General features: G+C 39.6%; 1 protein-coding gene across 1 annotated transcript; it reads left to right on the top strand.

Moving 5' to 3' along the window:
- The first annotated feature begins 7,195 nt into the window (after positions 1–7,195).
- On the top strand, positions 7,196–26,852 carry Lamp3 (lysosomal associated membrane protein 3). The gene is made up of 6 exons (XM_005368927.1): positions 7,196–7,244; positions 8,930–9,624; positions 10,503–10,631; positions 12,919–12,976; positions 15,876–16,046; positions 26,719–26,852. The coding sequence occupies exons 1-6, from the start codon at positions 7,196–7,198 to the stop codon at positions 26,850–26,852; spliced, it is 1,236 nt and encodes a 411-aa protein (XP_005368984.1).
- Positions 26,853–27,704: the final 852 nt, after the last annotated feature.

Genomic DNA, 27,704 nt, shown 5'->3' with positions numbered 1-27,704 from the left:
ACCAGGGTGCAGAAAGCACTTCAAATTTTTCTTCTTTAAGATTTTTCTTTCATTTTTTGAGAATATAATTTAATGACAGTATCCCTGTTCCCCTTCCTCCTTGAAAACCCTCCCATGTACCTCTTCTTGTTCTCTTTCAAAATCATGACCCCTTTTGATTAACTGTCCCCTCAGCCCTTTCCCTCCCTTTCCCAATCCTCCCTCATTAACACCTGGCCTGATCAGGAAGTTGAGTTTTGTATGTCACCCAAAACCTTCTTGCTAGTTGGGTTCTGGTTACAACTAGAGGGTCCTGTTGAGAACCCTAGTAATTAGTGCAGGGAATTTCCCAGTGGGCCTTGTCTTGGTCAAATTCCCCTGTTGTTACTAAGAGGGTTCACTCTTGTCCCCTCATCCTCGTCTTGTGGGGCTTTTCCAGTTGGATAATAGCTATGAAAGCTTCAAATCAGTTTTCCTGGAGAGGAGAGAAAGCATGAGGGAGATAACGAGGGAGAGGAAGGAAAGCTGAGTGTGTAAGAGGAGCTAGAAATCTGCTGTCTAGTGCATCTCTGACTTTCTTCTTGGTGTTTAAGGACCACCAGCATCGTGGAGGAGCACTTACTTCAGGGTGTTGTCTGGCTCTCCTGCTCCTGTGGGGTGTGTGTGTGAAGACTGGTGTTCTGGTGCAGGTGGTATTGGTGAGGGCAGGATGCATGAGATCCTGCCCCTGACTTTCATTCCAGTTGGCCCCCATCCCTGCCTGGCTATGTTTGTGTTCAGGAGAGAGAGGCAGTCATGTGGGTCATGGGCCCCAAAGGTGCAGAACAGGCTCTGTGTCCTGCCCTGGGAATAGCACAGTACAATTCTGGGATGCCCAGGCAGGGACTTCTTGACTGTGAGTTTTGTCAGCTGTAGTCAGATAAATCATTGTTGAATGTGGGCTATGCAGTGTAGGGTGTTGAACAGCAGTGTTTTTTCTCTCTTCGTTAGTTTCCTGTAACACATTTCCTCATCATATATCTGCTCATACATTATGACATTTAAAATGCCCTTCTACACTGCCAAATTTCTCTGGGATGGGATGGAAATCAGTTGACCCTTTCTCATTCATGCTGAGAATTTGGCTGTGTTGATCTTATGCAGGTCAGGCACATGCAGTGTAGCCTCTGTGTGTCCATGTGAACAGTGCTGGCAGTTCTGGCAAATGCTGTTTCACTGCTGGTGTCTCCTCTCTCTGACTCAACCTTTGACCCTCTTCCATGATAACCTCTGAACCTTGGGTATGTGTATATGTGTGACGTAGGTGTCCCATTTAGTGCTGAGCACTTCACAGCCTTATATTTTCTGCATATTGACTAGTTATGAGCCTGTGTAGTAATTACCATCTACAGTAAAAAAGTTTCTCTCAGGAGGGTTGGGAGATGCACTGATCTATGGGGATAAAGATAAAAACCCAGAGGTCAGTTATTAGTATGTCAATTTAGTAGAATAATAATGCAAGGTTATTTCCTACAGCCTATGACCTAACTGGTCAGATTTTTAGCCAAGTTAACTGCATCAGCATGACTTCTATCCTATATAGTTGGCCTTAAATCCAACCCAAAAATGGTTGGTTACTCCCTTAATATTTGTTCCACAATTGAACCTATGTGCATAACTTTCCAGAGAACCTGCTATTAAAGCAGACACTTCACAGTGGCTAAGAGTGCTGATGACTCTTCTCAGCCAGTAGTGTGCATGGCATCTTCGAATACTGAAATTTAGCTGTTAAGAATAAAGTTTCTAAGATTTGGGTACCAGTCTAATGTCTCCTTGCCCTTGATTTCTTCATTCAACTATGTGGTGTCTTTTGCAATGGCAACATCAAGTTCTATGGAGCAATCAAGAGCAATGGCAATAGTCTGCAATGTGTTTTCTTTTGCATGTATAATATGGAACCTGGTACTGGATTTTTTTTTTTTTTTGAGACAGGCTTTCAGTCCCGGCTGTCCCAAAACTTTCTTTGTAGATCAGGCTGGTCTTGTACTCAGTGAGATCCACCTACCTCTGCCTTCCTAGTCCTGGGATTAAAGGTATGCTCCACCACCACCTTGCTTGGTACTGGGATTTTTGTTTGATAAACTGTGGTGTCTTTGAGCGGGCACTACTCCTCTTTATGGAGGGCAGCCTGTTTGTCCGACTGGTCTGTATATTTTCCCAACTTACTCTACCTGGGCTATTTGTGTTCATATGTCAATGATGCCACAGCTGGGACCCCAGACAGCTTCCAGGAGCTAAAGGATTTGGTATGTTTAACTTTTTTGCACCCTGAGTGTCTTAGTCAATGTTTTATTGCTGTGAAGAGACAGCAAGACCACATGGCTTTTATAAATGAAAGCATTTAATTGGGCCTTGATTACTGTTTCAGAGATTTAGTCCATTATTATCATAATGGGAAGAATGGTGGTACACAGGCAAATATGGTGTTGGAGGAACTGGAAGCTCTACATCTGGTTCAGCAGGCAGCAGGAAGGAGGAGCCACTGGGATTTCCTTGGGCTTCTGAAACCTCAAAGCCCACTCAAGTCATACACTTTCTCCAATAAGGCTACATCTACCCCAACAAGACCACACCTCCTAATCCTAAATAGTGACACTCCTTGATGACTAAGCATTAAAATATATGAGTTTCCTGAAGCCATACTTATTCAAACCACCACACTGACATAAACAGTCCCCTTTCTTTATACATTGCTGCTTTAAGTCTCTTGTGAGGGGCTCTTCCCTGTTGTGTACTTCAGCTCCATCAATAAAAGGTTTCACATCTGAATTGGGGAGCAGCTCATTATTAAAGTTTGGCTATGAAAAGAAAACTCTTTTATAATTTCTCTGTAATAATGGAGGAGCCCTCCCTTGTTTTTAGACAAATATGTGGCTGGATAACATAGCTACCATCATCTTGGGGGGCCAAGAATTTTCTGTAGTTGATACATTGGAATTGGCTTGCCCTAGAATGCAGTGGGCTGAAGTCTGGCAAAGCTGGTTTGCTGGTGGAGGCCAGTGAGCATTGTATCAGGTGGATGCCACTGACAGGGCAAGAACACAAATTCAGAAGTTATACATTTCCGTTTTAAATTACTAGTTTGTCTGTTTCTCTGGAAACCAGTGTCACTTCAGTATCCCAAAGATGCAATCTCCTGCAGGGTGATCAAACCCAAGATGGCTCTTAACTGGTCTGGACCTCTAGCTCTTTCATTATAAGACTCTGGTTCTGGGACTCACATTACCTTGGTTACTGGAAGCGGTGCCCTGGAACCCTGACCGGAACATGTGATTCCCAGATTTATAGACCTTTGGTGGCTAGAGGCCTGGGATCAGTCTCTCTGGATCAACTGGGGTCTTAGTAAAGGGAGATCTAGCTGGGGCCTCCAGAAATGTGGGAATCTCTCTGGAATAAGCACTCCAACACCAGTGAGAGTGGAAGAGAGATGTCACCAGTAAGCTGAAGCCAGGACAGCTCCTGAGAGGCTTGACTACTGGGTCCAGTTTGCATTTTCATTTTATACTTTAAAACCACAAGGTCCATGGAGCAGGTAAACAGTCAAGGTTTTATGGAAACCTACATGACAGTCAGGAGGTTGTTAAGGACGAGGGCCCACTGTTTCGGCTATGTTTCCAGGTCATTCTGATTGAGGTAGCAAGTAAAGTCATGTTTGGCAAACAGGCAGTACATGTAGTGCTGTAAATAAATGCTAAATAAATCAATGCCTCGGTATCCAATAACTGGCCTTTTCTACCTATTTTATTTCAGCATATTTCAGGGTTGTCTCAGAAAGAAGCTGTAATGCTGCAGCTGTCCATTTCTGGGTGGTACCTGTATAACAAGCAAAGCTATCAGTAAACCAGACCCTGATCTTCTTCCTCCCAGCCAACTAACTAATCATGAGGATAAGGCTGCATTCATGGGAGCAGAAGTCAGGAACTGTAGGCATTTGGGCAATTTCTTCAAGTAACTTGCTTGTGTTCTCAGGACTTGCTGGAGCCTGGCCATGTAAATGCCACTTTGATTTGATGATGGATTGTTAGTGTGCATGTCCTACTTTATGACTTGGTGGATTAGATAATACCCAAGTCATGATGCACAGCTCAGGTCTATGGCAACTTGACAGCCAACTGTGAAGTGTTTTGTTCCCACTAAGGTTCAATAGCAGGGCAAGGGCCATCTCTCAAAGAGGGAAAAGCTGTTTGCTCCAAAATTCTAAATTTCTTTTCAGTGATCCATCATTATTCTTCAAACAGGATCCCGATCTACCACTGACACCTCAAGTCCCACTGGTGTGTTGGAACTGAAGAGACTTCTCCTGTCCTAGGCCCACTCAAAGCTTGCAGCTTTCGAAGTCATTTGGTGTATGGGCCAGAGCATCACAGCCAAATGAGGAATGTGCAGCCGCTCAGATCCCAGTCTGCTCATTGTGCATCATGCTTCTTTCTTGGTAGTGGGCAGAGCCAGGTGCAATAACTTATCCTTCACCTTGGAAGGAATAGCTCAGCATGCCCATACCACTGAACTCCTATGAATTTCACTGAGTTAGAAGGCCCTTGAAGTTTTTTTGATTTATTTTCCATAATCTGATATGCATGTGCACTATCAACAAGTCCAATATAATTGCTACCTCCTGCTCCCTTGGTACAATCAGCATATTGTCATTAGTATGATATGATCAGTGTGATATTTTGTAGAAGAGACAGTTAATCACAATCCCTCTGGACTATGTTATCACACAGAGCTGGAGAATTAATATATCCTTGAGGTAAAATTGTAAATATGTATGGTTGGCCTTGACCACTGAAAGCAAATTAGCTTATGGAAAGGTACTGAGAAAAAGGCATTTACTAGATGAATAGCTGCCTACCATCTTCCAGGAGATGTTTCAATCTTTTCATGTAAGGATATCGCACTACGTCTGGTACAGCTGCCGTAATCAGTGTCACTACTTGTTTGAGGTTTTGATAATCAGCTGTCATTCTCTATGATCTGCCTGTCTTCAACACTGGCCAGGTAGAAGAGTTAAAGGGAAATGTGGTAGGGCATCTTTCAAGTCATTTATGTCCGCCCTAATTTCTTCTTACTTTAGTTTATCTTAGTCCCATTGTTGATGTGGCGGCTTTCTCCACCCCTCTCTGTCCCTCTGTTCACTCATCTTACTGTGCTCTCCGTCCATCTCCTCATTCCTATGTCTGCGTTTGGTCCTTACACCTACAGCTGCACTCAACTTCATATTTTCTCTTCCACACACATGACTTTTCCACCTTCTTCCCTAGGTCTCAGGTAGGTTCCTGTTTCCCAATAGGGACTCAGTTTACGTTCCTAAAATTTACATTTAAATTTCTTCTCTCCTCTGCCTCCTAGAGTTTTGGACTTGGGTCTCTTCCAGAGCTAAGCAAATCTGCTTGGATCTGCTTTTGAGGCTTCTGCCCCTCACATGGAGCCATCGTAGATGTTAAACCCAACCGTGAACCAGAATCTCGCCAGGTGTCCTGAGAACAAAATCCCTCCAAAGGCTCAGAAGGCCCTCAACTAGAAATGTTAGCAAAGGATCTATGAAAACTGACCCTCAACTCTAGACCAAGCTTACTTTCCCTCCACCAGAATAGTGCCAGACCCAGGACAGAGGGAAAGACTCCTGTGGGAGGTTAAAGGTGTCTTTCCCAGGGACAGGGTCAGGACATTACTGACATTGCAAAATGATCCTATAGCAAAGTTGAAAAGATTTATGTGGGTTGACAGCAAACAAAGAAGTGCTGGCCTTAGTGGAGACCCAAATGAGGAAAGGAGGGTTCTGTTCAGATGATGCATCTGAGCTTTTGCCTGTATCGTGGATGGGATCCTTCTGAGAATGCAAATTAAGGAGAAAAGAGAGTCAGTGTAGATCTAAATCTCACACTGTCATTTACTGCTGCTGATGCCAGGCAACAGATGCGAAAGCTTTTTTAAAAAATATTAAACAGTATAGCAGTCATTTTGAATAGTCTGTGTGAGTTCTCTGATATCGTTCATTTCTCTGGTGCTGGGCTTGCTTCCCGATTTATCCCCAGTGATCTGTATGGAATAGGCAGTTTGAGTGCATATGACTTCAATTTAACTTCTTGTTTTAATTTGATGCAACAAAGCACAGGTGAGTTTTAATTATTTTGTGACTTTAGAAGCCTCAAATCTGAGATGAAATACATGAACATGAAAGAATATAAATAGAATTTAGGGTAATTTGGTTAGGAGGTAAAAAATAGAGTGTATCATTGGATTTTTCTAGTTTTCAGAAATTTTCAATAAAGGAAATTTTACCATTTTAGTTTTTAGTAATACATATATAGAACAGATTAAAATAGGAAGAAAATCATTTCCAAAAATTTTTTAATTCTGTTGTGACCTCTTAGCTTTTCATAGGTATTCTGTAGTTCTCTGTCTCTGTCTCTCTCTCTCTCTGTCTCTCTATGAGGCATGGCAGTGTGAGTGATCTGATTTAATATTAAAAATCAAGATTGGAATAAAGAACCCAAGCATAGCAGAAATACCTGGCAGTTAGCTATCATCAAACCCATGTATAAATTTGTTATCCAACAGATCCTAATATCAATGTGTTTTTCTATCTTTTCATATCAGTATACACGCAACAAAAAGTAACCAGAGTAATTCATCTGGTGAACGGCCTGAGCCAGATTCAACTCCCCATGTCCTTAGTTCCCACAAGGTTCCAAGTGAGGCAGCTATGAACACCACACTGGCATGCATCATACTCAGAGACAGCGTTCTAGAAATGTTGCTCAACCTTGTGCCTGAAGAACTGGCTGACAAGGGCTTACAGGAATAGCCTCAAGGCCTTACATAAAGAGGAGAGCAAAGTCTTAGGCAAGGAGCTGCCACAGATCTGCCACCTTTTTCGGAGAAATGATTTCTGCCGCCCTTCACCCTCGCCGGTCCCCACCTATACCTTCACCTCCCACAAACACTCCAGGAAGAGGCAAGTGTTTACTTTGCCACTGTGAGCTGCCTGCGGTTTCCCTCACCATGCAGCATGATCCTTAGCTACTTCTCTTCATGTGAGTGAGGTCAGCGTCTCTGCCACAAGTGGACAAAGGACTGGGAGTTTGATGTTCCTACTGCTCTGTGCACTGCTCTGAAACCGACTCCATTCCTGCAGTTCAGAAGGTTCCTCTGTGCTCGGCCAAGCTCGCCTGCCATGCCTGGGCAGCTCTCTGCCTTGGCCATGCTCTTCCTGTCCCTGGATGGTGAGTGACATAGCCCATTTTCTGTGGTGGCCGTGCTTTATCTAGTTATTTTAAATCCAAATGCTTGTCTGTGCCCTGGACCTAAAGTGAGGCAGGAAGGGCTATAGATATGGTTTCTGTTCCTTCAGGTATTTATTGTGATGACATTTAAAAGCAGTTAGTGTGTACAGGCAGGGACCACCTTCTCTTTTTCCCAAGGGCCTTTATGATTTGAGTAGAATTTCTGTGAACTAGAATGGGTCTCAACACCAGAAGACATTGTCTTAGACACCCACATTAGTTTGGATATTATAGATCAATGTGAGTTTATAAAAATCACCTTAATCTAGGATAACTGAACCAGGGCTGAGCTGTTATCTAGTCACATACTACATTCCCTATTTTTTTTAAAAATGTGACTGCTGTTTACATAAACCGTGACACTCAAAAATACATCTGACCAGTCACAGCAATTCAGAAAGTGTAAATTCAGGCAAACAAAAGGTTACTAAAATATTGTTATTGTACAACCAACTCAGAAAGGTTGCCTGGGAGGCCAAGCTTAGAATAATTACTGGCTGTCTTAAGTGCCTACTCTCCCCTGAGTATTTTATACCCAAGATATTGAGTTCTATTGGGTTGTTGTTCTGTTCTGCTGTACCAACTAATTTCCAGTTCCGTCCAGAACCATGGAATTTAGACCACCGACACAGACTACACTGCACTGCTGAAATGCTCTAGTGGAGGATACAGGGGCTTTAGATGTTGCACGGATGCTATGGAAGCTACGTGAAGCTTCATGGCAGCTGCCTTAACACACGTAGTTTTCTTTGTGGCATTCTTTCAGGATTATATTTTCATGTTCTCAGAAATACATAAATAAAGTGACTTGATTTGGGGATCGAGGGCAATGATAGTATTGGCTTAGCATTGGATCCAGTCACTAGCACCATGAAAAAAACCTCCACAACTTATTATTTTAAGCTAATATAAAAAGCAAAAATTTCTGCCTATGAACATACTCCCACCCAGCTAGAAGAGAAAGTAGGATGAAGGGTTCTTTACTCCACAAAACTCAGGCTCAGCTTACAGTCAAGGTTTCATTGCTGAGGAAGAAGAGGCTGAGTTTTGGAGGCAGCACCTTCCCATCTTTTGTTTTGTGGACACATTAATAAAAGTTTGCCTTTTTAACTACCGTTTCATGTCCTTTTTTTCTCAGTGTTATACTGAACGCACACATACATTTGTTTGCTTAAGTGTATACATTATTGGCTAGTCCTTACATGAGGGATAGATGCTTTTTCTTTTTGAGATTGGGTGCCATCACTGTTTTTATTATTTAAAACAATTTTTAAATTTAATTATATTTTGATCATAGTCATCCCCTCTCCAAAGTTATTCCAGATCATCTCCCCACCTTACCTACACAACTTTAAGTTTTTTCTTAAAACACAAACAAAACCCCAATACAACAGTGCACAAAACAAGTAAACAAAATAAAACCACACCCCAAAAGAAAAGCTAAACAATAAAAACAACAATAACCTCTCCAAACTGTAACCAAATATAGGCACAGTAAAAATTTGTGCATTGCATGATATGTTGGTCAACTGCTTCTGAACGTGAGGCATTAAAATGGGAATGGAGGAGGGACCTTGTAAGCATTTGTCCAGTGCTTATAACATTTTTGCTTTCTTAATTTGCAGTAATTTTACATGGCCATCAAATAAGAGAAAAAGACCTTCCAAAAATCAGAGGGTATCTTCAATATACTTCAACAGCAACAAAACAAACCACAGCAAAACCTCTCCTACAGCTGACTAATGAAACACGTCACGTAACATTAGTAGCAAGATCAAGGGATGATCACATTCAATTAGCTGCTGAAACCTCCACCTCTGAAAATACAGCTCACAGAACAATCAAAGCAGTAATTCCAGTAACCACAAAAGGTCTTATACCCAGCAGCCCAGTTAATGACACCTTAGTCAGATCTAGTAACTCAATCGTGACTGCTTCATCTACGGAAGGTACCATTGGCCCTAGATCAATTGCACATTTACCAATTCATACAACTGGAGCTAGTATATCTACTGTCAACCATATAACTGGGAGAACTACACAGCTTGGTGGTCAGACTACCCTCCCCCAAACATTTTTCACAGCTTCACACAAAAGCACAACCAACGAGAAGCCAACTCCACTCACCTACGTCTCAGGAACATCAGTACCTACACACAAGGACAGCTCATCAATCTCCACTGCCCCCGTAGTTCCTGGGCCCACTCTTGCAACCCAGTTGTCACCAGCTAAAATTGGAACGTATGAAGTCCTAAATGGAAGCAGGCTCTGTATCAAAGCAGAGATGGGACTAACGCTGATTGTTCAAGAAAAGGATTTGGTAAGTTGAGGTCATAGGAAGATAACGCTATCTTCAAAGTCTGACTGGAGCTGTTTTCTTGAGAATGAGCAGTTCTTGCTGGGTAGTGGTGGCACACCCCTTGAAGTGCAGCTTTTACAAGGCAGAGAAGAGCAGTTCTCTATATCACTTCCACTTCTTTAGGTGAGACAGGTACCTAGCTGTGGGTTCATCTTTCCAGTGTTCTCTATCATAAAGGAATGTGTTCCAAAAGAAGAGTAAAATAGAGAAGGCAAAGAGAACTTCAGTATGGATACTTCTTACTTGGAGCCAGCATTGCTAATATTAGGGAAGCTGAATGACAATCACAGCCTGGCCTTGTCCCTCTGCATGTCTTCCCAGCCTCAATTCCTTTCTGACATGAAATGTTGGAATCTGATATTCTCCATGGTTCCAGTCCACTGAGACATCAATACAAAAATCCAAGTTAACAAGAACATTAGGGAAAGAGGTTATACAAAACATTTTACTTACGAAGGAACCATCATAAATTATTTTCTTTTTATCCAGAGAAAACTCACATGTCTGTATTTGAGGCCGAAGTACTTTAGAATACAAACTCCCCCCTCTATCACTTTTCAATACATTGAACTGAACAAAAACTGAATTCCATACAATTTACCTCCTATGAGTTACTCATTAGATGTCCCTATCATGGGAGAATTTCTTCTAAGAAATCTTTTAAGCTCATGCTTGGAAGTAAGAGGGTGCCATCCACCAGGGGAATGTGTGGGTCTCAAATGAATATTCATTTATTTATTACTCATTTAGTAGCTTGAACTTCTGGGTCTCTGACTTGGCTTGAGGTTTTTTTCCCCTGCTCTCTTACTGAATGGATCTATCTATCTTATTTGGTTTAGGATTTTGCAACTCAGAGACACTTCAACATTGACCCCAGCCTAACCCACGCATCTGGGAAATGTGGCTCCCAAAAGTCCAACCTTTTCTTGGATTTCCAAGGTGGATCAGTGAATGTCACATTTATTAAGGTGAGCATGAATTTCATCCCATTGACGGGCTCTCGCATGGCTTGATCTCTCCTCGTTCTAGTGCCAGTACTTCAGCTCTAAATTTCAAGCTAGACCTGGCAGAAGTACACAAAAATCTCTTGAAACCTTTTCAGATAAGAATAAGGAGCTTGAGAGGGAGAGGAAGGAAGTGTTGACATCGTGTTTGCCTTCTTCTTCAGTCTCCTCTGAAAAGTACAAGAAGGATTTCAGTTCCTCTCAGGAGAGCCTTAGCTTTATTGGGGGTCTAGTTACCAGTGCCCTTTGCAGATTACTCAAGGAGGAAGTATCAGGGATGAAAAGATTTCTGGAAATTCCCAATGGACACCAGATAAATGGGGTTATTCTAAAAACCAACATCAAATACCAAAATGGGTTCTTTCTAATCCCCAGAGACTAGAAAGGCTCTGAGTTTTCCTAACAGGAAATAGAGACATCAAGTGGAGTGGAAAAGGCTTGGGCGTTAAGGGCAGAGTCAGCTGTAAATTTGACTCTGTCACTGATGAGCTTTGTGGCAGTAAGCAGGCAACCTTAATCTGTTTAACTTCTACTTTATTACTTAAAAATGAGAAAAGGGATCATTTCTATAAGAGCATATGCATTGCAGACAACACGGTGAATATTCAACTGCTGCCTATTATATTGAATTAATTACCATGGACAGATATCTGGGGGGAAGGCCAAACAAATAAACGTGGTCATGCCACTGTCCAGAAGGAACTTATGCCACTATGGAGTCCGTACCAACTGCATGTGCATATACTTGGGGGATATTTCTTAATCTGTAAAATGGAAATTATGAGACAAGTTACTGTGACTTTTATAAACACAGCATCCACCATATTCCCAAACTTAAAACCCTTCAACAGTTCCTCTTTTTACTTTTGCTGTATAGTAGAATTCTTTATTTTAGAAGGGGTTGAGATAGACTCTTACTATGTAGCCCCGACTGGCCTGGAACTCACTATGTTGATCATATTGGCCTCAAATTCATAGAGATCTGCTCTCCTCTGCTTCTGAAATGCTGGGATTAAAGGTGTGTTCCACTACAGCCAGCTCAGGCCAGGGGTCTTATAGCCTGGGCTACGAATGCAGAAGTAAAGGTCTCTTTTATGCTGAAATAAATCCCAGGTAAAGAATAATATGAATAGATATCACATACAAGCAACCTAGACAGGACTTGGGCCACATATACTTTCCCCTAAAGTATATAGATGGCCCAAGTGTGTGGTTCTATTTGCCTCTAAGACTGATGAGATGGAGTACTTCTGCCTTGTACAATGTCTGACATGGAGGGGATGTTAAAGACAAGTTCATTTTGGTTTGGGTTTAGCAAACAGGAATATGAACTACAATGTATTTATAATTATTTAATTTATTTCATGTATAAATGTGAAACTTTTGAAAGTAATTTTATTTTATATTCTGATTTTGGTTATACTATCATTATTGTTACCCCTTTCTGGTACTAGCAATATGAATCACTAACTTTGAAAAATAGAAAGGGCTTAATAACTTAGCTCAGTGGTAGAGTACACACTTATTATACATGAGACCCTGGATTTAATTCTCATCACCAAACAGATACACAAGTTTAATTTTAAATTGACTCCTTCATTCCCAAATTAAATTTGCTTGAGCATTCTGTGCCTCCAGTCTTTCAAAGGATTGTAGGGATATTGTGTTTTTTTTTTCCCTCAAAATGAAAACCCCCACATAAAATGTGGGACTAAGATGTGGATTCCAGGAAATTGTAGTCTTCTCATTTTTGGTGGTCAATTTAATCTGAAAACACGAATCTATTAAACTCTCTAGACCGAATGACATTCTACCCAGGGAAATGCATATAAAATTTTGTTTGTTTTATTTTCTCCAGAGGATTGATGAAACCCTCAAATTCCACCCAATGTATTCTTGAGCATAGGTAGTCTAAGTTAACCCCCTTCATCCTCATTAACCATTCCTATTGCCTTTCATTTTGCCTATTTGCCTGTTTGCATTTTGGAAACTTGAAAACACTGAAATTCTTCCGGTGGAATTTTAGTTTCAGGCTCTACCAACAAATAAGAAATAGAGAAACCTAGATCCAGGAATCATTCATTACCTATTTTCATTTATTGTGTAATATGTTGACTTTTGTTGAATTTTTCAAATATAATTATGACTAGCACAAATATATGCTCTAGCCCTCATATCAAGGACTTAATAGCCAAGATTATAGATATTAAAAAGGAGATTCTCCAAAGTTTAACACACTGCTGTTTTACAGGAAGAAACATCATATTATGTCAGTGAAGTAGGAGCCTATTTGACTATCTCAAATACAGGTAAGACAGCAATGATCATATCACCGTTTTCTGCTTTGCTTATGTCATTGATGCCGATACACTTCGATGCTGTTTTTTTTTCTTAAACAACAAGAAAATAGTCTATAATAAAATAAAGCTTTGGGAGAATTCACAACATATATGTACCTCAAGTTATCTGATCATGGAGGATGGTGGTCTAGGTTATATTGGCGACTTATTTTTGGAAATTGCAAGTTCAGTATCCTTTAAACTGATTTGTTGTTGGAGTGCAATTTATTCCATACTCTGAATTGCATATTAGTCTACAAAAATATGAGATAGCTAGGTACCATGCTATGTCTGTGTTAGGCACCAAGGAGTCATAATTATCCAAACTGATAAGATTCTGTCAGAGTGAAGCTTGCATTCCAGAAGGAAGTGTACCATACAGAGCTATGTTAAACTACATTCTTATGTGGCAATGAATCCTAGAGAGAAACCCAAACCATAATGTCAGAGGATGGAGAACTATTTTGTGTGCCCTTTGGGAAGCCTCCAGAGAAGAAACACTTCTTTAAAAGATATGAGGTTTGATCACAGTCTCTCCATTATCTCCATATGTGGATGCCTGGTTTGAGGCAGCTTTTCCAGATGACAATCGTGAAAGAGGCCTGAGTTTTCAGGAGTGAGCTTGCTAAGGTAGCTGTATTCATTACTTTTCCACTGCTGCAGTGAAGCTTTATGGCTAAGGTAACTTAAAGAAGGAAGGATTTATTTGGCTAATTTTTCCAAAGACATAAGAGTTCATTAGCATCAGCAACATGGCAAAAAAGCAGGGCAGCACTTAGGCACGGTGACTGGCGCATGGGGCAAGAAACAGAAAAACAGAGAACTTACATCTTAATCTGTAAGCCAAGGCAGAAAAATGAGAGGAGAGAGAGAGAGAGAGAGAGAGAGAGAGAGAGAGAGAGAGAGAGAGAGAGAGTTTCTGAACATTCAGAAGTTTTGAAAACTTTTGAAAACTCTAAGACCAACCAGAGTGATGTACTTTTCCCAAGGCCACACCCACAAGCAGTGATACCAACTAAAGACAAAATATTCCATTTATCTGAGCTTGTAGGGGACATTCTTAGTCAAACCACCACAGCAGCTTAGGAATAGCAGGATACTAATGTGCCCTAGAGAGTGAATGTACAGCAGATGAGGTCCCAGGGATGTACAGCCCAGGGCAGGTAAGCTAATGACTTGAGATTTTATTCTAAAGTATATAAATATATCATGAGCGGATTTGGGCTAAAGAAATGGGGTATCAAATTTGCACTTACAAAAGTTCCCTTTAGTTCTCTCATGGAAAATTACCCATAGTGGAGCATGTTTAAAAAGTTTTACAATGTTCACATTTAGAGAGATAATGCTTCTAAATAAATCTAACAAATCTGCAGAGGGCCTCAGCTACTTCTCCAGAAAGTCTAGCCTTAGATACACATTTGTATAGAGCTACTCTACTATGCCAGTTACTGGCTTCGGATTTTTTTTCTTCTTTTCAAAGTGGTATCATTTGATTGGTCTAAACATTATTAATTAATGATCTCTCACTAATGAAATTTGCTAAGAAATGAAACCATGTTGGCAAAGTCTATTTAAACCATTTGTTATATTTTATGTAGTTACTCAAGAGAATTTTGTCAGTTATGCTGGTTAAATGTAAATAAAAATGTTACAACTGATTTTCAGATGTGTTAACTTACACGTGCCTCATCTAAGTTAGAGAATAAGTATTATGAGTGCCATTAGAAATTGCTTAATGTTATCACTAGGGATGGACCAGTTTTAGCCAGTGGGAGGGTGGTCAACTCTCAAGGAATGTGGGAAAGAAATATTAGAGTAGAAATTAGCGTTGAGGCTAACAGATGGGGAAACAATTCTAGGTTCATATGATCAAGGGCTCAGCATTATTAGCATGTGGAACAGTAGATACTGTAATGATGGTTTTCATGTCAGTGTGGTGCTGGTGCTAGTATTAGTAACATAATTCATTATCACTACAGTACTGATGGCCGGCTAATGTTAATGTGGATGGCAGCAATAGGGTACCCAGGATAGACAGACAGATGATATATGGATAGGCAGGTCATATATAAAGAAAGCTACAGATATACATCCCATGATGCAGCAGTATAGTATAAGCAGATAATTTGGTACATTGTCTCAGGACAGCTTGTTAACTTCATTTTTTTCCCCAACTTGTTAATTTTTGTGAGATTATTCCTTACTGTAGCTGGCAAACAGACAAGATGCTTTGGCACTCTGGCCCATGAAATATTTTTGTCATTTATGATTAGAAGAGTGCTTGGTGAGTGCCGACTGGAGCAATTGAAGTTTGTCATATGCTTAGCCCCATCGGCCTTAACAACCTTTTTGGAAAGGGTATACTGACGTAATGATCAGGTCCCTTTCCTGGACAGCAAACAGAAGGAGTGGGATACATTTCCAAGGATGGGTGCAGCTTCCCTCATGGGCTGATCGAGTCTCACGGTACACAGATGCTCCATTTGTGGACTTGTCTGTGTTTGTTCTTACTCACTCTCATGCACTATATGTGTTAAAACAATCTTACTCCTCTTTCTAAAGTTTTTAGGAAACTCTCTATAGCCTCAGGAAGTGACAGCTCTGCCCCCAACAATGTGAAGGAATCCAGAGGAAAAGTACTCAGTTCACTGTTGCCAACACTTCACATAAATTCCAACCAGGGCTACAGAAAAAGCTTGCGTATCTAGAATGTTGTTTTCATGAAACAAAGATGGCAGAACTCCAAGGGCACACCACCCGAAGGAAAGTGACTAACATATAGCAATATATTAGCAGGCCAGTAGCACCTGAGACTCAATTGATAGTGTCAGGATTCTTGAATATATCACATTTTATTTTTTTTCCTCAGAGAAGACTTATCAGGGCATGAAACATACTATGATGCTGTTTGAGACAGTAGTTGGGCACTCCTTCAAGTGTGTGAGTGAGCAGAGCATCCAACTGTCAGCCCAGCTTCAAATGAAAACAATGAACATCCGTCTCCAAGCCTTTGATTTTGAAGGAGACGGCTTTGGAAATGGTGAGTTAACCATCCTTAAATCACAAGCAGCCCTTAGAAACCCAGGCTTGGTTCCAAGGTATGTTCATTCTGAAGCTGCTAAGAGACCAGAGCACATGACTTATTATAATATAATAACCCTGTGAAGCTCTAAGAGTTGTGTTAGTATATAGTATATATGTCATATATGATATAAATATGGTATAGATATGGCACACACACACATACACACACACACACACACACACACACACACACACACACACAAAACTAAACGCATGCCCACTACCTTACTTTAGTAGGATGACTCTTAACTGCTGTAACATTCTCACTCATTTAAACACACACGCACGAGCGCGCGCGCACACACACACACACACACACACACACACACACACACACACACAAAGGGAGGGCACTGTGGGCACCTCTTGTAAATGCTGTTAAAGGCTAAATAACTCCAGCATGTTTAGAGAACACTTTAAACATCTTCACTAAGAGATTTTTTTTTCTTTAAAATTTCATAATAGATTCTTCACACCTGCAGAGAGGATAAAACAGGATGTATTTTTCCACATTCAAGAAAGAAATAAATTCTGTTGGGGTACCTTTTTTCTGGAATATAAGGCATTTCATTGGACATTTCTTCATAGCCAGTTTAGTTCATACCTGACTTTTTCTTTGCTTTTGAACTACTACATAGAACTTGCCTGGTACTTCAAGGGGTAAAAACTAGCACTAGCGCAAGGCAAGTCACTTTTTAGAAAAGCTCTTGTCTTAGTCATTGTTCTGTTGTGAAGAGACACCAGACCACAACAACTCATAAAAGAAGGCATTAGTCCATTATCATCGTAATGTGGAGTATGGAGGCACACAGTAGGCATGGCCCTCGAACTGAGAGCTTTACAACCTGATCCATAGGCAGCCAAGAGAGAAAGAGAGAGAACTTGGAACTCCCATGGGCTTTTGAAGCCTCAAAGACTACCCTCAGTGATGTACTTTCTCCACTAAGGCCACACCCACCCCAATAAGGCATATCTTCTCCAGTAAGGCCCCATCTCTAATCCTTTTAATCCTTCTCAAACAGAGCCATGAACCAATGACTAAACATTCAAATATATGAGCCCATGGGAGCCATTCTTATTCAAATCACAACCGTTTTTCATGTCTGAGAACAGTGTTATTAGGAATTCTACATCTGACCAGAAAGATCATAAACCACCTAAAATAATTTTCCTAGAGGAACTCAAAAAACATTGTAAATTACTTTTCAAGCATTGTGAATAGAGGCTCTGTGTGAAGTTCTGATATGAATTTTACTTTGGGCTCCTTTCTAAAACTAAAAATGTGTCTAGAAAAAAAAAGTCTTCTCATTAGGCAAATAAAGAATTCAGGTGTTGTTTGTGTTGGATCCTGTGTCTTTGAATGTTTTCTCCAGTCTTTGAGTTTCTGCTTCTGTTTGGTGCCGTTGCCATAGGGTTCATGTAAGTAGGCAGCACTACAGCTAAGCTATGGAAAGCTGGTCTTAGAGGGTCTGACGTCTAGGAAATATTTATTTCTTTGCAAATTCACCATGAAAATTTGAAAAATCTCTAACACTAATCATGTGGCTTGAGCATAAGGTATATACTTGCTTGTTTACTTGTGAAGAACCTCTGTGAAGTAGAAAAGGTCTGGTGGATAAAACTTTTCCCATGTCTGGATACCATTACTACTGCTCACAGGCAGATATATAAGAGAAAGAAAACATCATCAAAGGGAAAAAAAATCATCATCAATTAAAGAGACCCTGGGCAAGAGAGTAATGCTTCTTTACTCTTTCTTTGCTTCCCCTTTTCACTAAACTTTCACATCCTACTGTTCTGTCACCAAAAGAATTCTCTTTTAGTCACTGCTTTAGCTCCAAGTCCTCATTCCTAGATTTTGTAATTCATTATTTTAAATGATGCTCAACTGGAAAAATAAAAGTCATTCTGTAAACACTACATTTTTTTTTTTACCAGAAACAGCTGTTTTTTTTAAAAAGCTACTCTGTGAATGGAATTTAAAAAATATATGTGCAAGGACCATAGCACTCAAAGAGAACAAGATTAACACAATGCTGATAGTGAGGGGTGGATCAAAGAAGGAAAATTTTCTATATTTTCCATATTTTCGCCCATTATTTTGAGCAGGAAGTTCATGCAATTTGGCAACTATTCCATGATTACCGCTCACTTATGAAATGCGCTTGTTCCTGAAAGTGTCTTAGCTCTTTCCACATTTTTGAGGGGCTGAGGGAAGCATCTGGAAGACTCAAGAGAGCCTGAAGAGCTCCTAAACATACCCAGAGTGCTCAGAAACACCCATTTCCTTCTGAAACAGGAGGTGTTGATGAAAAAGTAAATGTGAGGGCCTGGCTTTCTCCTAAGTGATTCAGGTAATAGCACACACTTGGCTTGGAGAGACGTGACCTCATTTGTCCTCTGTCAAACACTTTTTCTTTAGGCTCCAGCTACGTAATGTCAAGGGTCCTTCTAAAGCTCTGCAGACCAGAGTGGGAGGTGTGGATCCGTGGGGCAACTAGTCATCTTAAAGAACAACCATATTAGACTTTAATCTACTTTGTGGAAGTGGTATCTGCACCAAATGGGAACAAGAGGCAGAACTTAACACGAAGAATAGAGCAATAAGGTGTTTTGTAAAATTGTAATCTTCATTTCTACCATCTTCAACAAGTTCTTTCAGCTGATAGACTTCTGTTATCTATCCCCAGCATCATAAACTGTTCTCCATGTTAACTTAAACAAACTTTCTGGTAGCTGTAAAGAGTAGGGGCTTTATTTGAATAGCTAGCATACCAATACTTGGATGTGTTCATTTCTCACAGTTTTGCTTAATTTCTTCAGTACAGAGTGGAGGGTCAGCTGATGCAGGCTCCTAACTCTGTCTCCCTCTTCTCATTCACTATACATACACCCACTCAACAAAACTTTCAACAAGTGGACAGAATTCTGTTGGTGCCTCCTCTGTCTGGAATAAGGAAGAGTCGTTTGCTGCATAGTCTTCCTTTTCAAACCAAGGATAGAAAATAGAAAGAGCAAACATAGGGATGGAAGGAAGTGAGCTGTGAGTCATACCAAACATCAGGATAACTCGAGCCCATAGCTAGTTCCCAGACCATTTAAAAACGAATAGATTCCGAAACCTCAAGGAATTCATTGACAGAGTTCCAGTACAATGGTGATAACTAGTATAAGTCACTCACATATTATCCAAGAAAATTGAATTTTTGGATTGACATGCTTAAGTGTGAGCAAAACAAAAACAAAGTGCATGGCCACTGGTAGAACCACTGCAGAAAATATAAGACTACATTGAAACTAAAGAATGAGGTATTAGGGTTATTGCTTTGCTAGGCATGACATAGCAAAGTGCCTCAGCCTGGATGCCTTAAGAAACAGAAGTTTATGTTTTCACAGTTCTAAGACCTAAAAACAAAGATTAATATGTTGAGCATCATTAGATTTATTAATTTTTTTATTTTGTTGCAAATAGATTTTTTTGTACAATATATTCTGATTATGGTTTCTTCTCCCTCTAATCCTCCCAGTTTCACTTCCTTACTCCTCCCTTCCAGATCCAAACCCTTTCCCTCTCTCTTTAAAAAAGAAATAGGCATTTAAGGAATAATAATACACTATAATATGATATACTATGAAATGACACAATACAACAAGATAAACCAAAATTAAACAAATCAGAATATGACAAAGCAAACAAGACAAAGAGCCACAGAAAAGGCACAAGAAACACATATAGACACAGACACACATACATAAGAATCCCATAAAAACCTTCAATGGAAGCCGTAATATATACACAAAGGACCTGTAAGGTTATAAATAATTTCTAATTTATATAATGAAGCAAAGGACCCCCAAAGATGTTGAGTTCATTTTCTGTTGGCCATCTACTCCTGGACATCAAGCCTATCCTTAAGAGTGGTTTGTTTCCCCAGTGGAAAAAAATCTAAGTTTTATTTGCAAGTGGCTTTTGACTGGAGATGGTTTCTGGCTTAAGGATGGGAGTATGTCCACTCCTCCTTTCAGTTCTAGGACACCATATGGTCCAGGCCCTTGCAGTCCCTGTGCGTGTTGTCTCAGTCTCCATAAGTTCATATGCACAGCTATAATGATCTGCCTTGGTTCATCTGTGCTCTCCATCCCTTATGACTCTTCCATTCTTTCTGCTTCCTCTTTTGCAGAGTTCCCTGAGTCCCGAGGGGAGGGATTTGATGGCGGCATCTCTTTTAGGGCAAGGTTTACCCAGGTTTTTCATTCTTTGCGTATTGTCTGGCTGTCGATCTCTGTATTCATTTCCACCTGCAGCAGAAAGAAGCATTTCTGATGATGGCAAAGCAAGGCATGGATCACTGGGTATAGAAGAAAGCCATGAGAAGTCATTTTATTGTCATGTTATTTTGGCAGAACATGTGGTTTTTCCTTAGGTTCCTGGGATATCTAATCTCAGGTTCTTGGCCACCCAAGTAACACTGAGGATGGGATCCTTCTCATAGCCTTAACTCAAATCAGATAGTGTTTGCTCACTCCCACAAGTTTTGTGCCACCATTGCACTAGCATATCTTGCAATCAGGTCATGCTTGTAGACAGAAGGGTGTGTAACTGGGTTAGTGTTTGCCTTTCTCCTTTGGTAGCATGTAGAACACCTTCCAGTACCACAAATATTAACCTGTAGGGGTGAAGGCTCTAGGTATTCCATTCCTGGCATGGGAGGTTTCACTTGGTTTCAAGAGATGTCTATTTGGGGCTTTGTCTACTCCATTTTTTATGATTTTATGGATCTCAGTTTTTGGAGGCCACTATTGTAGTCACTTTTTTATTGTTGTGAAGAGACACTGTGACCAAAGCATCTCTTATAAAGGAAGTGTTTAACTTGGGGTTTACTTACAGTTTCAGAGGCTTAGTTCATTATCATCACAGCAAAGATAATGATGGCAAGCAGGTATGGTGCTAGAGAAGTATGGGCTTTTGAAATCTCAGAGCCCACGCTAATGACATACATCCTCCAATAAGCCACATCTATCCCTATTAGGCCACACCTCCTAACCCTTCTAATCCTTTCAAGTAATACCACTTCTTGGTGACAAAGCATTCGAGTGTATGAGCCAATGGGGGCCATTCTATTCAAACGACCACAACCAACAGTAGCCTTGGCAATAGCCTGGCTTGTTTTGGGGTTCCCATGGAACATCTTAAGTCCAAGAAATTGATTAAATATAACCCATTTCTGACTGGTCTCCAGAACCCCAGTCCAGAGTTTAGCTGTGAATCTCTGTATATGCTTCTATTAGTTGCTCGATAAAGGTTCTATGATGACAATTACGGTAGTCATTAATCTGATTACAGGGGAACACCAGTTTAGCACCCTCTCCACTATTGCTTAGGGCCTTAGTTGGTGTCATCCTTGTGGATTTCTGGCAGTTTCCCTAGTGCCAGGTTTCTCCCTAGTCCCATTACTGCCCCTACACGATATCTCTTTCCTTGCTCTCCCTCTCTGTTCTTTCCCCATCTTAATGCTCTCATTCGCTCATGTTCTCCTCCTCCTTCCCCTTCTACCTTCCCCATCCCTGTCTTCCCTCCCTCCCCCCACCTGCTCCCAATTTTCTCAGGAGAATTTGTCTATTTTCCTTTCTAAGGGGGTCAATGTATGTCTCTTTTAGGGTTCTCCTTGTTACATTGCTTCTCTGGAGTCATGAACTATAGGCTGGTTACCCTTTGCTGAGTACATATCGTATTTGTCTTTCTGGGTCTGGGTTACTTCACCCAGGATGTTTTTTCTAGTTCCATCTATTTGCAAGCAAATTTCAAGATGGCATGTTTTTTTTTAAATTAATTAATTAATCAATTAATTAATTTATTTGCCACTGAGTATTACTCCATTGTGTATATTTGCCACACTTTCTTTATCCATTCTTTGGTTGAGGGGCATCTAAGTTGTTTCCAGGTTCTGGCTATTTTAAATAATTCTGCTATGAATATGGTTGAACAATGTCCTTGTGACATGATTGTGCATCCTTTGGGTATTTGCCAAAGAGTGGTATTACTGGGTCTTGAGGTAGAATAATACCCATTCTTTGGAGAAACTGCCACACTGATTTCCAAAGTGGCTGTACAAGTTTCTCCTCCCACCAGCAATGGAGGAGTGTTCCTCTTATTTGGCATCTTCTCTAGCATAAGCTGTCAACGGTGTTTTTGATTTTAGCCATTCTGATTGCTGTAAGATGGTATCTCAGAGGTTTTTTTTTTTTGATTTGCATTTCCCGGATGGCTAAGGATGTTGAGCAATTCCTTTAGTATCTTTCGGCTATTTGAGATGCTTCTGTCGAAAATTTCCATTTGGAACTATACTCCATTTTAAAATTGGATTATTTGGCTATTTTAATGTCTAGTTTCTTGAGGTCTTTATATATTTTAGAGATCAACCTTCTGTCCAATGTGGGGTTGGTGAAGATCTTTCCCCATTCTGTAGACTGCCTTATTGTCTTATTGACCATGTCCTTTGCCTTACAGAAGCTTCTCAGTCTCAGGAGGTCCCTTTTATTAACTGTTGCTCTCAGTGTTTGTGCTGCTTATGTTATATTTAGGAAATTGTTTCCTGTGCCCATGCACTGAAGGCTACTTTCTACTTTCTCTTCTATGAGGTTCAGTGGAACTGGATTTATGTTGAGGTCTTTGATCCATTTGGACTTAAGTTTTGTGCATAGGGATAGACATGGATCTCTCTTTATTCTTCTACATGCTAACAACCAGATATGCCAGCATCATTTGTTGAAGAAGCTTTCTTTTCTCCATTGTATAATTTTAGCTTCTTGGTCAAAAATCAGTTGTTTATAGGTGTGTGGACTAATATTAGGGTCTTAGATTTGATTCCATTGGTCTACCTGTCTGTTTTGATACCAATATCAGGCTGTTTTAATTGCTATAGCTCTATAGTAGAGCTTAAAGTCAGGGATGATGATGCCTCTGGAAGTTCCTTTATTGTACAGAATTGTTTTGGCTATCCTGGGTTTTTTATTTTTTCCATATGAAGTTGAGCATTGTTTTCAAGGTCTGTAAAGAATTGTCTTGGGATTTTGATAGGAATTGCACTGAATCTATAGATTATTTTTGTAAGAATGTCATTTTTATTATGTTGGTCCTACCTATCCAAGAGGATGGGATATCTTTCCATTTTCTGATATTGTATTCAATTTCTCTTTTCAAAGACTTGAAGTTCTTTTCATACAGGTTTTATACTTCTTTTGTTAGTATTACAAGATATTTTATGTTATTTGTGACTATTGGAAGGGATAATGTATAGCATGGTTAATAAAAACCAAGGGACAGAAATTAGGATTCAACATGAAGGCCAGAAAAGCAAATCAGCAGGCCACTGGCTATTACCTCTACCTCAGTTGCGATGGTGATCCTGACTTCAGAAATCTCAGAATGAGACTGTGTGTAAGAGATGTCTCCTCCCATCTTATAGTCTTCTCTAGTGCTGGGATTAAAGGTGTGCACCACTACTGCCTGGTTCCTACAGCAAATTAGTGTGTCTTCTGGTATTAAAGGTGTGTGTCCCCATTGCCCGGTTTGTAAGGCTGTTCAGTTAGACTGTTTTACTCTCTGAACTTAAGGCAATATTTATTTATTAATAAACATATGAAATATCACTACAGTGATATTTCTCTGACTTCTTTCTCAGCCTGTTATCATTTGTACATAGGAGGGCTACTTTTTTTTTTTTGAGAAGATCTTGTATCCTGTCACATTATCAAAAGTGTTTATCAGTTGTAGGAGTTCCCTCATAGGATTTTTGGGGTCAATTATATATACTATCATATCATCTGAAAATAGAGAAAGTTTTATTTCTTTTTCAAGTTGTGTCTCTTTGATCTCCTTTTATTGTCTTATTGCTCTAGCTAGAACTTCAAGTACTATGATGAATCAATATGGAGGGAGTGAACAACCTTGTCTTTTTTCTGATATTAGTGTCACTTCTTCTGTTTCTCTTCATTTAATTTGGTGTTGAATGTTGACTTGATGTATATTGCATTTATTTTGTTTAGATAAGTTCCATGTTTCCCAGATCTCTCCGAGACCTTTATCATAAAAGGGTGTTGGATTCTGTTGAATACTTTCCAGTATCTAATGAGATGAAAGATCCCAACTTTCCAAAGTCCCAGAGGCTTAAAAATTTCAAGCACCTTAAAAGTTCAGTGTCTTTAAAGAATTCGGTGTTTTTTTAGAAGTTCAAATCATCTCTAAAAAACCTAGTCTTTAGAAATTTTAGAGAAACTATTTGAAATTTCCTAAAAACTCTAAAATATCTTTATTGTGGGCTCCAAAAAAAGTAAGTTACATACTTTCTTAGTCCAGGAGAAAAGAGCCAGGGCAGAATCACAATCAGATCAAAGAGAAACAAAAGTCGAATAGTGTGAAGATCAATGTCAGATGTCCTAATCACACCATCTTCTGCACTCTGATGGGTGTGTAACAAAGCACACATAGAATGTGTCATTGGGTCAGGCTGGCTCTACTCCTCAGATGCTATTGTCCTTGGTGGTCATCCAAGCATCTCTAAAATGTTGAGGTGTGCACAACAACTGGAATGTACCTTCATCAACAGCCTTTGCTGGACTCTCTTCAGAGACAGTGACTTTACCTTATGTTGCCAATGCCAAGCTGCTGTCTATGGTTCCTTCATGTCTTCAAAAACATCATCCATAGACACTTTTTTTAGTTTCTAATTTTCTATTGAAAATATGTTCTTATACACTATAATTTGGTTATGATTACTCCTCCTCCAACTCTTCCTAGACACTTATTTCCACCTCCCCTCCTACCCAAATCCATATCTTTTCTCTCTTTCATAAGAAAACAACCAGGTATTTAAAATAGTAATAATAAAATAAAACCAGATTAAATAAAGACAAATACACCGGAGCAGGGCAAAACAAAACAAAACGAAAAACAAACAGAAGAAAAAGAGTTAAAGAAAAAGCACAAGAAACTCATAGATGCAGTGATACAAAAATTTGCACACATAGAAATCTATAAAACCACAAACCATAAAATCATAAAGTGTGTGCTATATATACACAAAGACCTACCTTTAAGGTAAAGAATAACAAAAAAAAACACCTCTGAAATGCCTTTGAGTTATTTTGTATTGGTCATCTACTGCTGGGTATGAGGCCTGCCTTTAAGTGTGGTTTGTATACCTTGTAAGACTCCATTAGAGATAACTGATTTTCCCTTCACAAGCAATTGGAGCTAGTTTCTTGGAGGAGGAGGCTTGTGGAGGCATATGTCCTCTTCTTCTCTCAGTGCTGTGACCCCATTTGGCTTGGACCTGTGCAGGCCCTGTGCATACTGCCACAGTCTCTGTGAGTTTATGTGTGCATCAGTCCTGTTCTGTCAAGAAGACATTGTGTCCTTGGCATCATTCATCCCTGTAGCACTTACTACCTTTCCATTTCGTTTTTTCTACATAGTTCCAAGGTCTCTCTCTCTCTGTCTCTGTCTCTGTCTCTGTCTCTCTCTCTCTCTCCCCCTCCATATTCTTTCTCTCCATATTTTCCACTTGTGGGTCTCTCTATTTTCTCCTATCTACTGCAGGAAGAAGCTTCTCTGATGATGACTGAGCAAGACCTTTATCTATGAATATAACAGAATGTTGCTAGTAGTAATTTTATTTTTGTACTACTTTAGCAGAACAATAGTATTTGGTTTTCCCCTAGGTACATGATCTACTTAGTCTCAGGTTCTTAACTAACTGTATAGTGTTAGGGATGGGTCCCACATCAATGAGTGATTCTTAATTAAATTAGATATTAGTTATTCCCCAAAACTTTGACACTTAGAAGACTATTTTATGTTTTCAAGTTTGTATTCCAGGACAAGGTACAGCCTTGGCCTGCTCTCGATCACAGATTTTGTGTGCTGACCCTGAATAAACACTCCCAAACCATTTTACTTAAATGATACTTGTCTCTCTATCTCTCTCTTTTTTTTTTATCACTGATGATTCTTTAGACCACTACAGATTATCCCAGGAAAGAAAAGTTTTCTCCTTAGTGGTCCTGTTTTCTTGTTAATCACAATTAATTTTCATCTCCAGCTAACCAGAACTACAAATTCTTAATTCAAATTTTCATGTCATGTTCCCAAGAGATGTTTTGCTTCCATCCAAAACTTCACAAGCCAGGCTTCTGTCGTCTGTATTGCTTTCTGATTCTCTTTCCAGTTCCCAGAACATCCCATTAATCTCTGAATATCAATGGATTTTATAGCACAAAGTACCAACTTTTTTCAACATTCCTCTACCCAAACAACATGGCCCAGGTCTGTCACAACAGTCGTGCACTTTGTGGTACCAAGTTCACTTAGTTGAATGAAAAAAATGAAATAAAAAGGAGAACATGACTGTTCTTAGGTTTGATGGCAGAGACGGTTTATTATAGATAAAGGGGGACCACAGACAGAGGCAGGACTGACTTATGCGATAGAGTTTTAGTCCATTATTATAAAGTACTACTCATAAAATATATTTTTTAGTTCATCTATTTATTTTAAATTCCTGTCTGCAGCCTCCTGTAACATCATCACCCAATCTTACCTGCTCTGTTGTATTTGTTTTCTCTTGTAGTGGATGAGTGTTTGTCTGACTACACAGTTGTGCTTCCTGTGGTCGGGGCCATCGTGGTCGTCCTCTGTGTTGTGGGTCTGGCTTTCTACAAAATCCGGCAAAGGCATCAGTCAATGGGATACCAGAGAATCTAATTTATAACCAAAGGAAATCGGAATAGTGAAGCTTAGAAAAAAAAATCTATTATTTCCAGCACTTTGGAGGCTTCTCTTATTTGTTACCATCTACTAAAATCAATGAGGGATTAGTGATTAAAAATTGAAGCAGCATATCAATTATGAATATTTTTGTTCATCTCATGAAAGATTAAGAAAGATATTTAATTGTATTTTCTAGGTTTTGTAGGAAAATTTTAGCAATTCAAATGAATATTTGAGATACATTGAATTAACATAATGTACAAGTGGCAGGTATTTAGAAATTACAAACCAAAATAATTGATTTTAATTAGTCCTACCCATGTTTGCCTAGTGAAATCCATTTTAGCATTAATATTTTCATTGAAAAATATTTCACTGGGTTTTCTTACCTTCTGTATTGATTTGATGAATGTGTGTCTGACTTGATACTTACCTCCCTTCCCATTTAAATGTTTTTAGTTATCAAAAATAACAACATATCCCATATTGCTTGGTTTTTTACATGAAAGCAACTTATTTTTTCTTCATGATTCTTGCTTCAGAATTAATAGAGAATAAGAATTAGCTGTCTGTAGACATAAAAATAATAAAGCATCAATCGTTCCAGTCCTTAGTTAAACAATAGGCATGTTACCATAAGAAATTTTCTTTAATTTTCATAATTTATAGAAAATAAAATCTGCCACCAATCACTTGCACTGGACTCTTTTTTTTATTCCTTCATCCATTCATCAGAAAACAAGATGAGAACTGGAACTCATGTAGGGCTACTGTGATCTCTTCTGTACATCTGGTCACAACAGAATGACACAAGTTCTGCCAAAACTTTTTGTGCCCATATCTGCT

The sequence above is a fragment of the Microtus ochrogaster genome, unplaced genomic scaffold, assembly GCF_000317375.1.
Source record: "Microtus ochrogaster isolate Prairie Vole_2 unplaced genomic scaffold, MicOch1.0 UNK43, whole genome shotgun sequence".
NCBI lineage: Eukaryota > Metazoa > Chordata > Mammalia > Rodentia > Cricetidae > Microtus > Microtus ochrogaster.
Note: the sequence above shows the minus strand (reverse complement) of the source record. Positions and strands in the feature narration are given on the sequence as shown.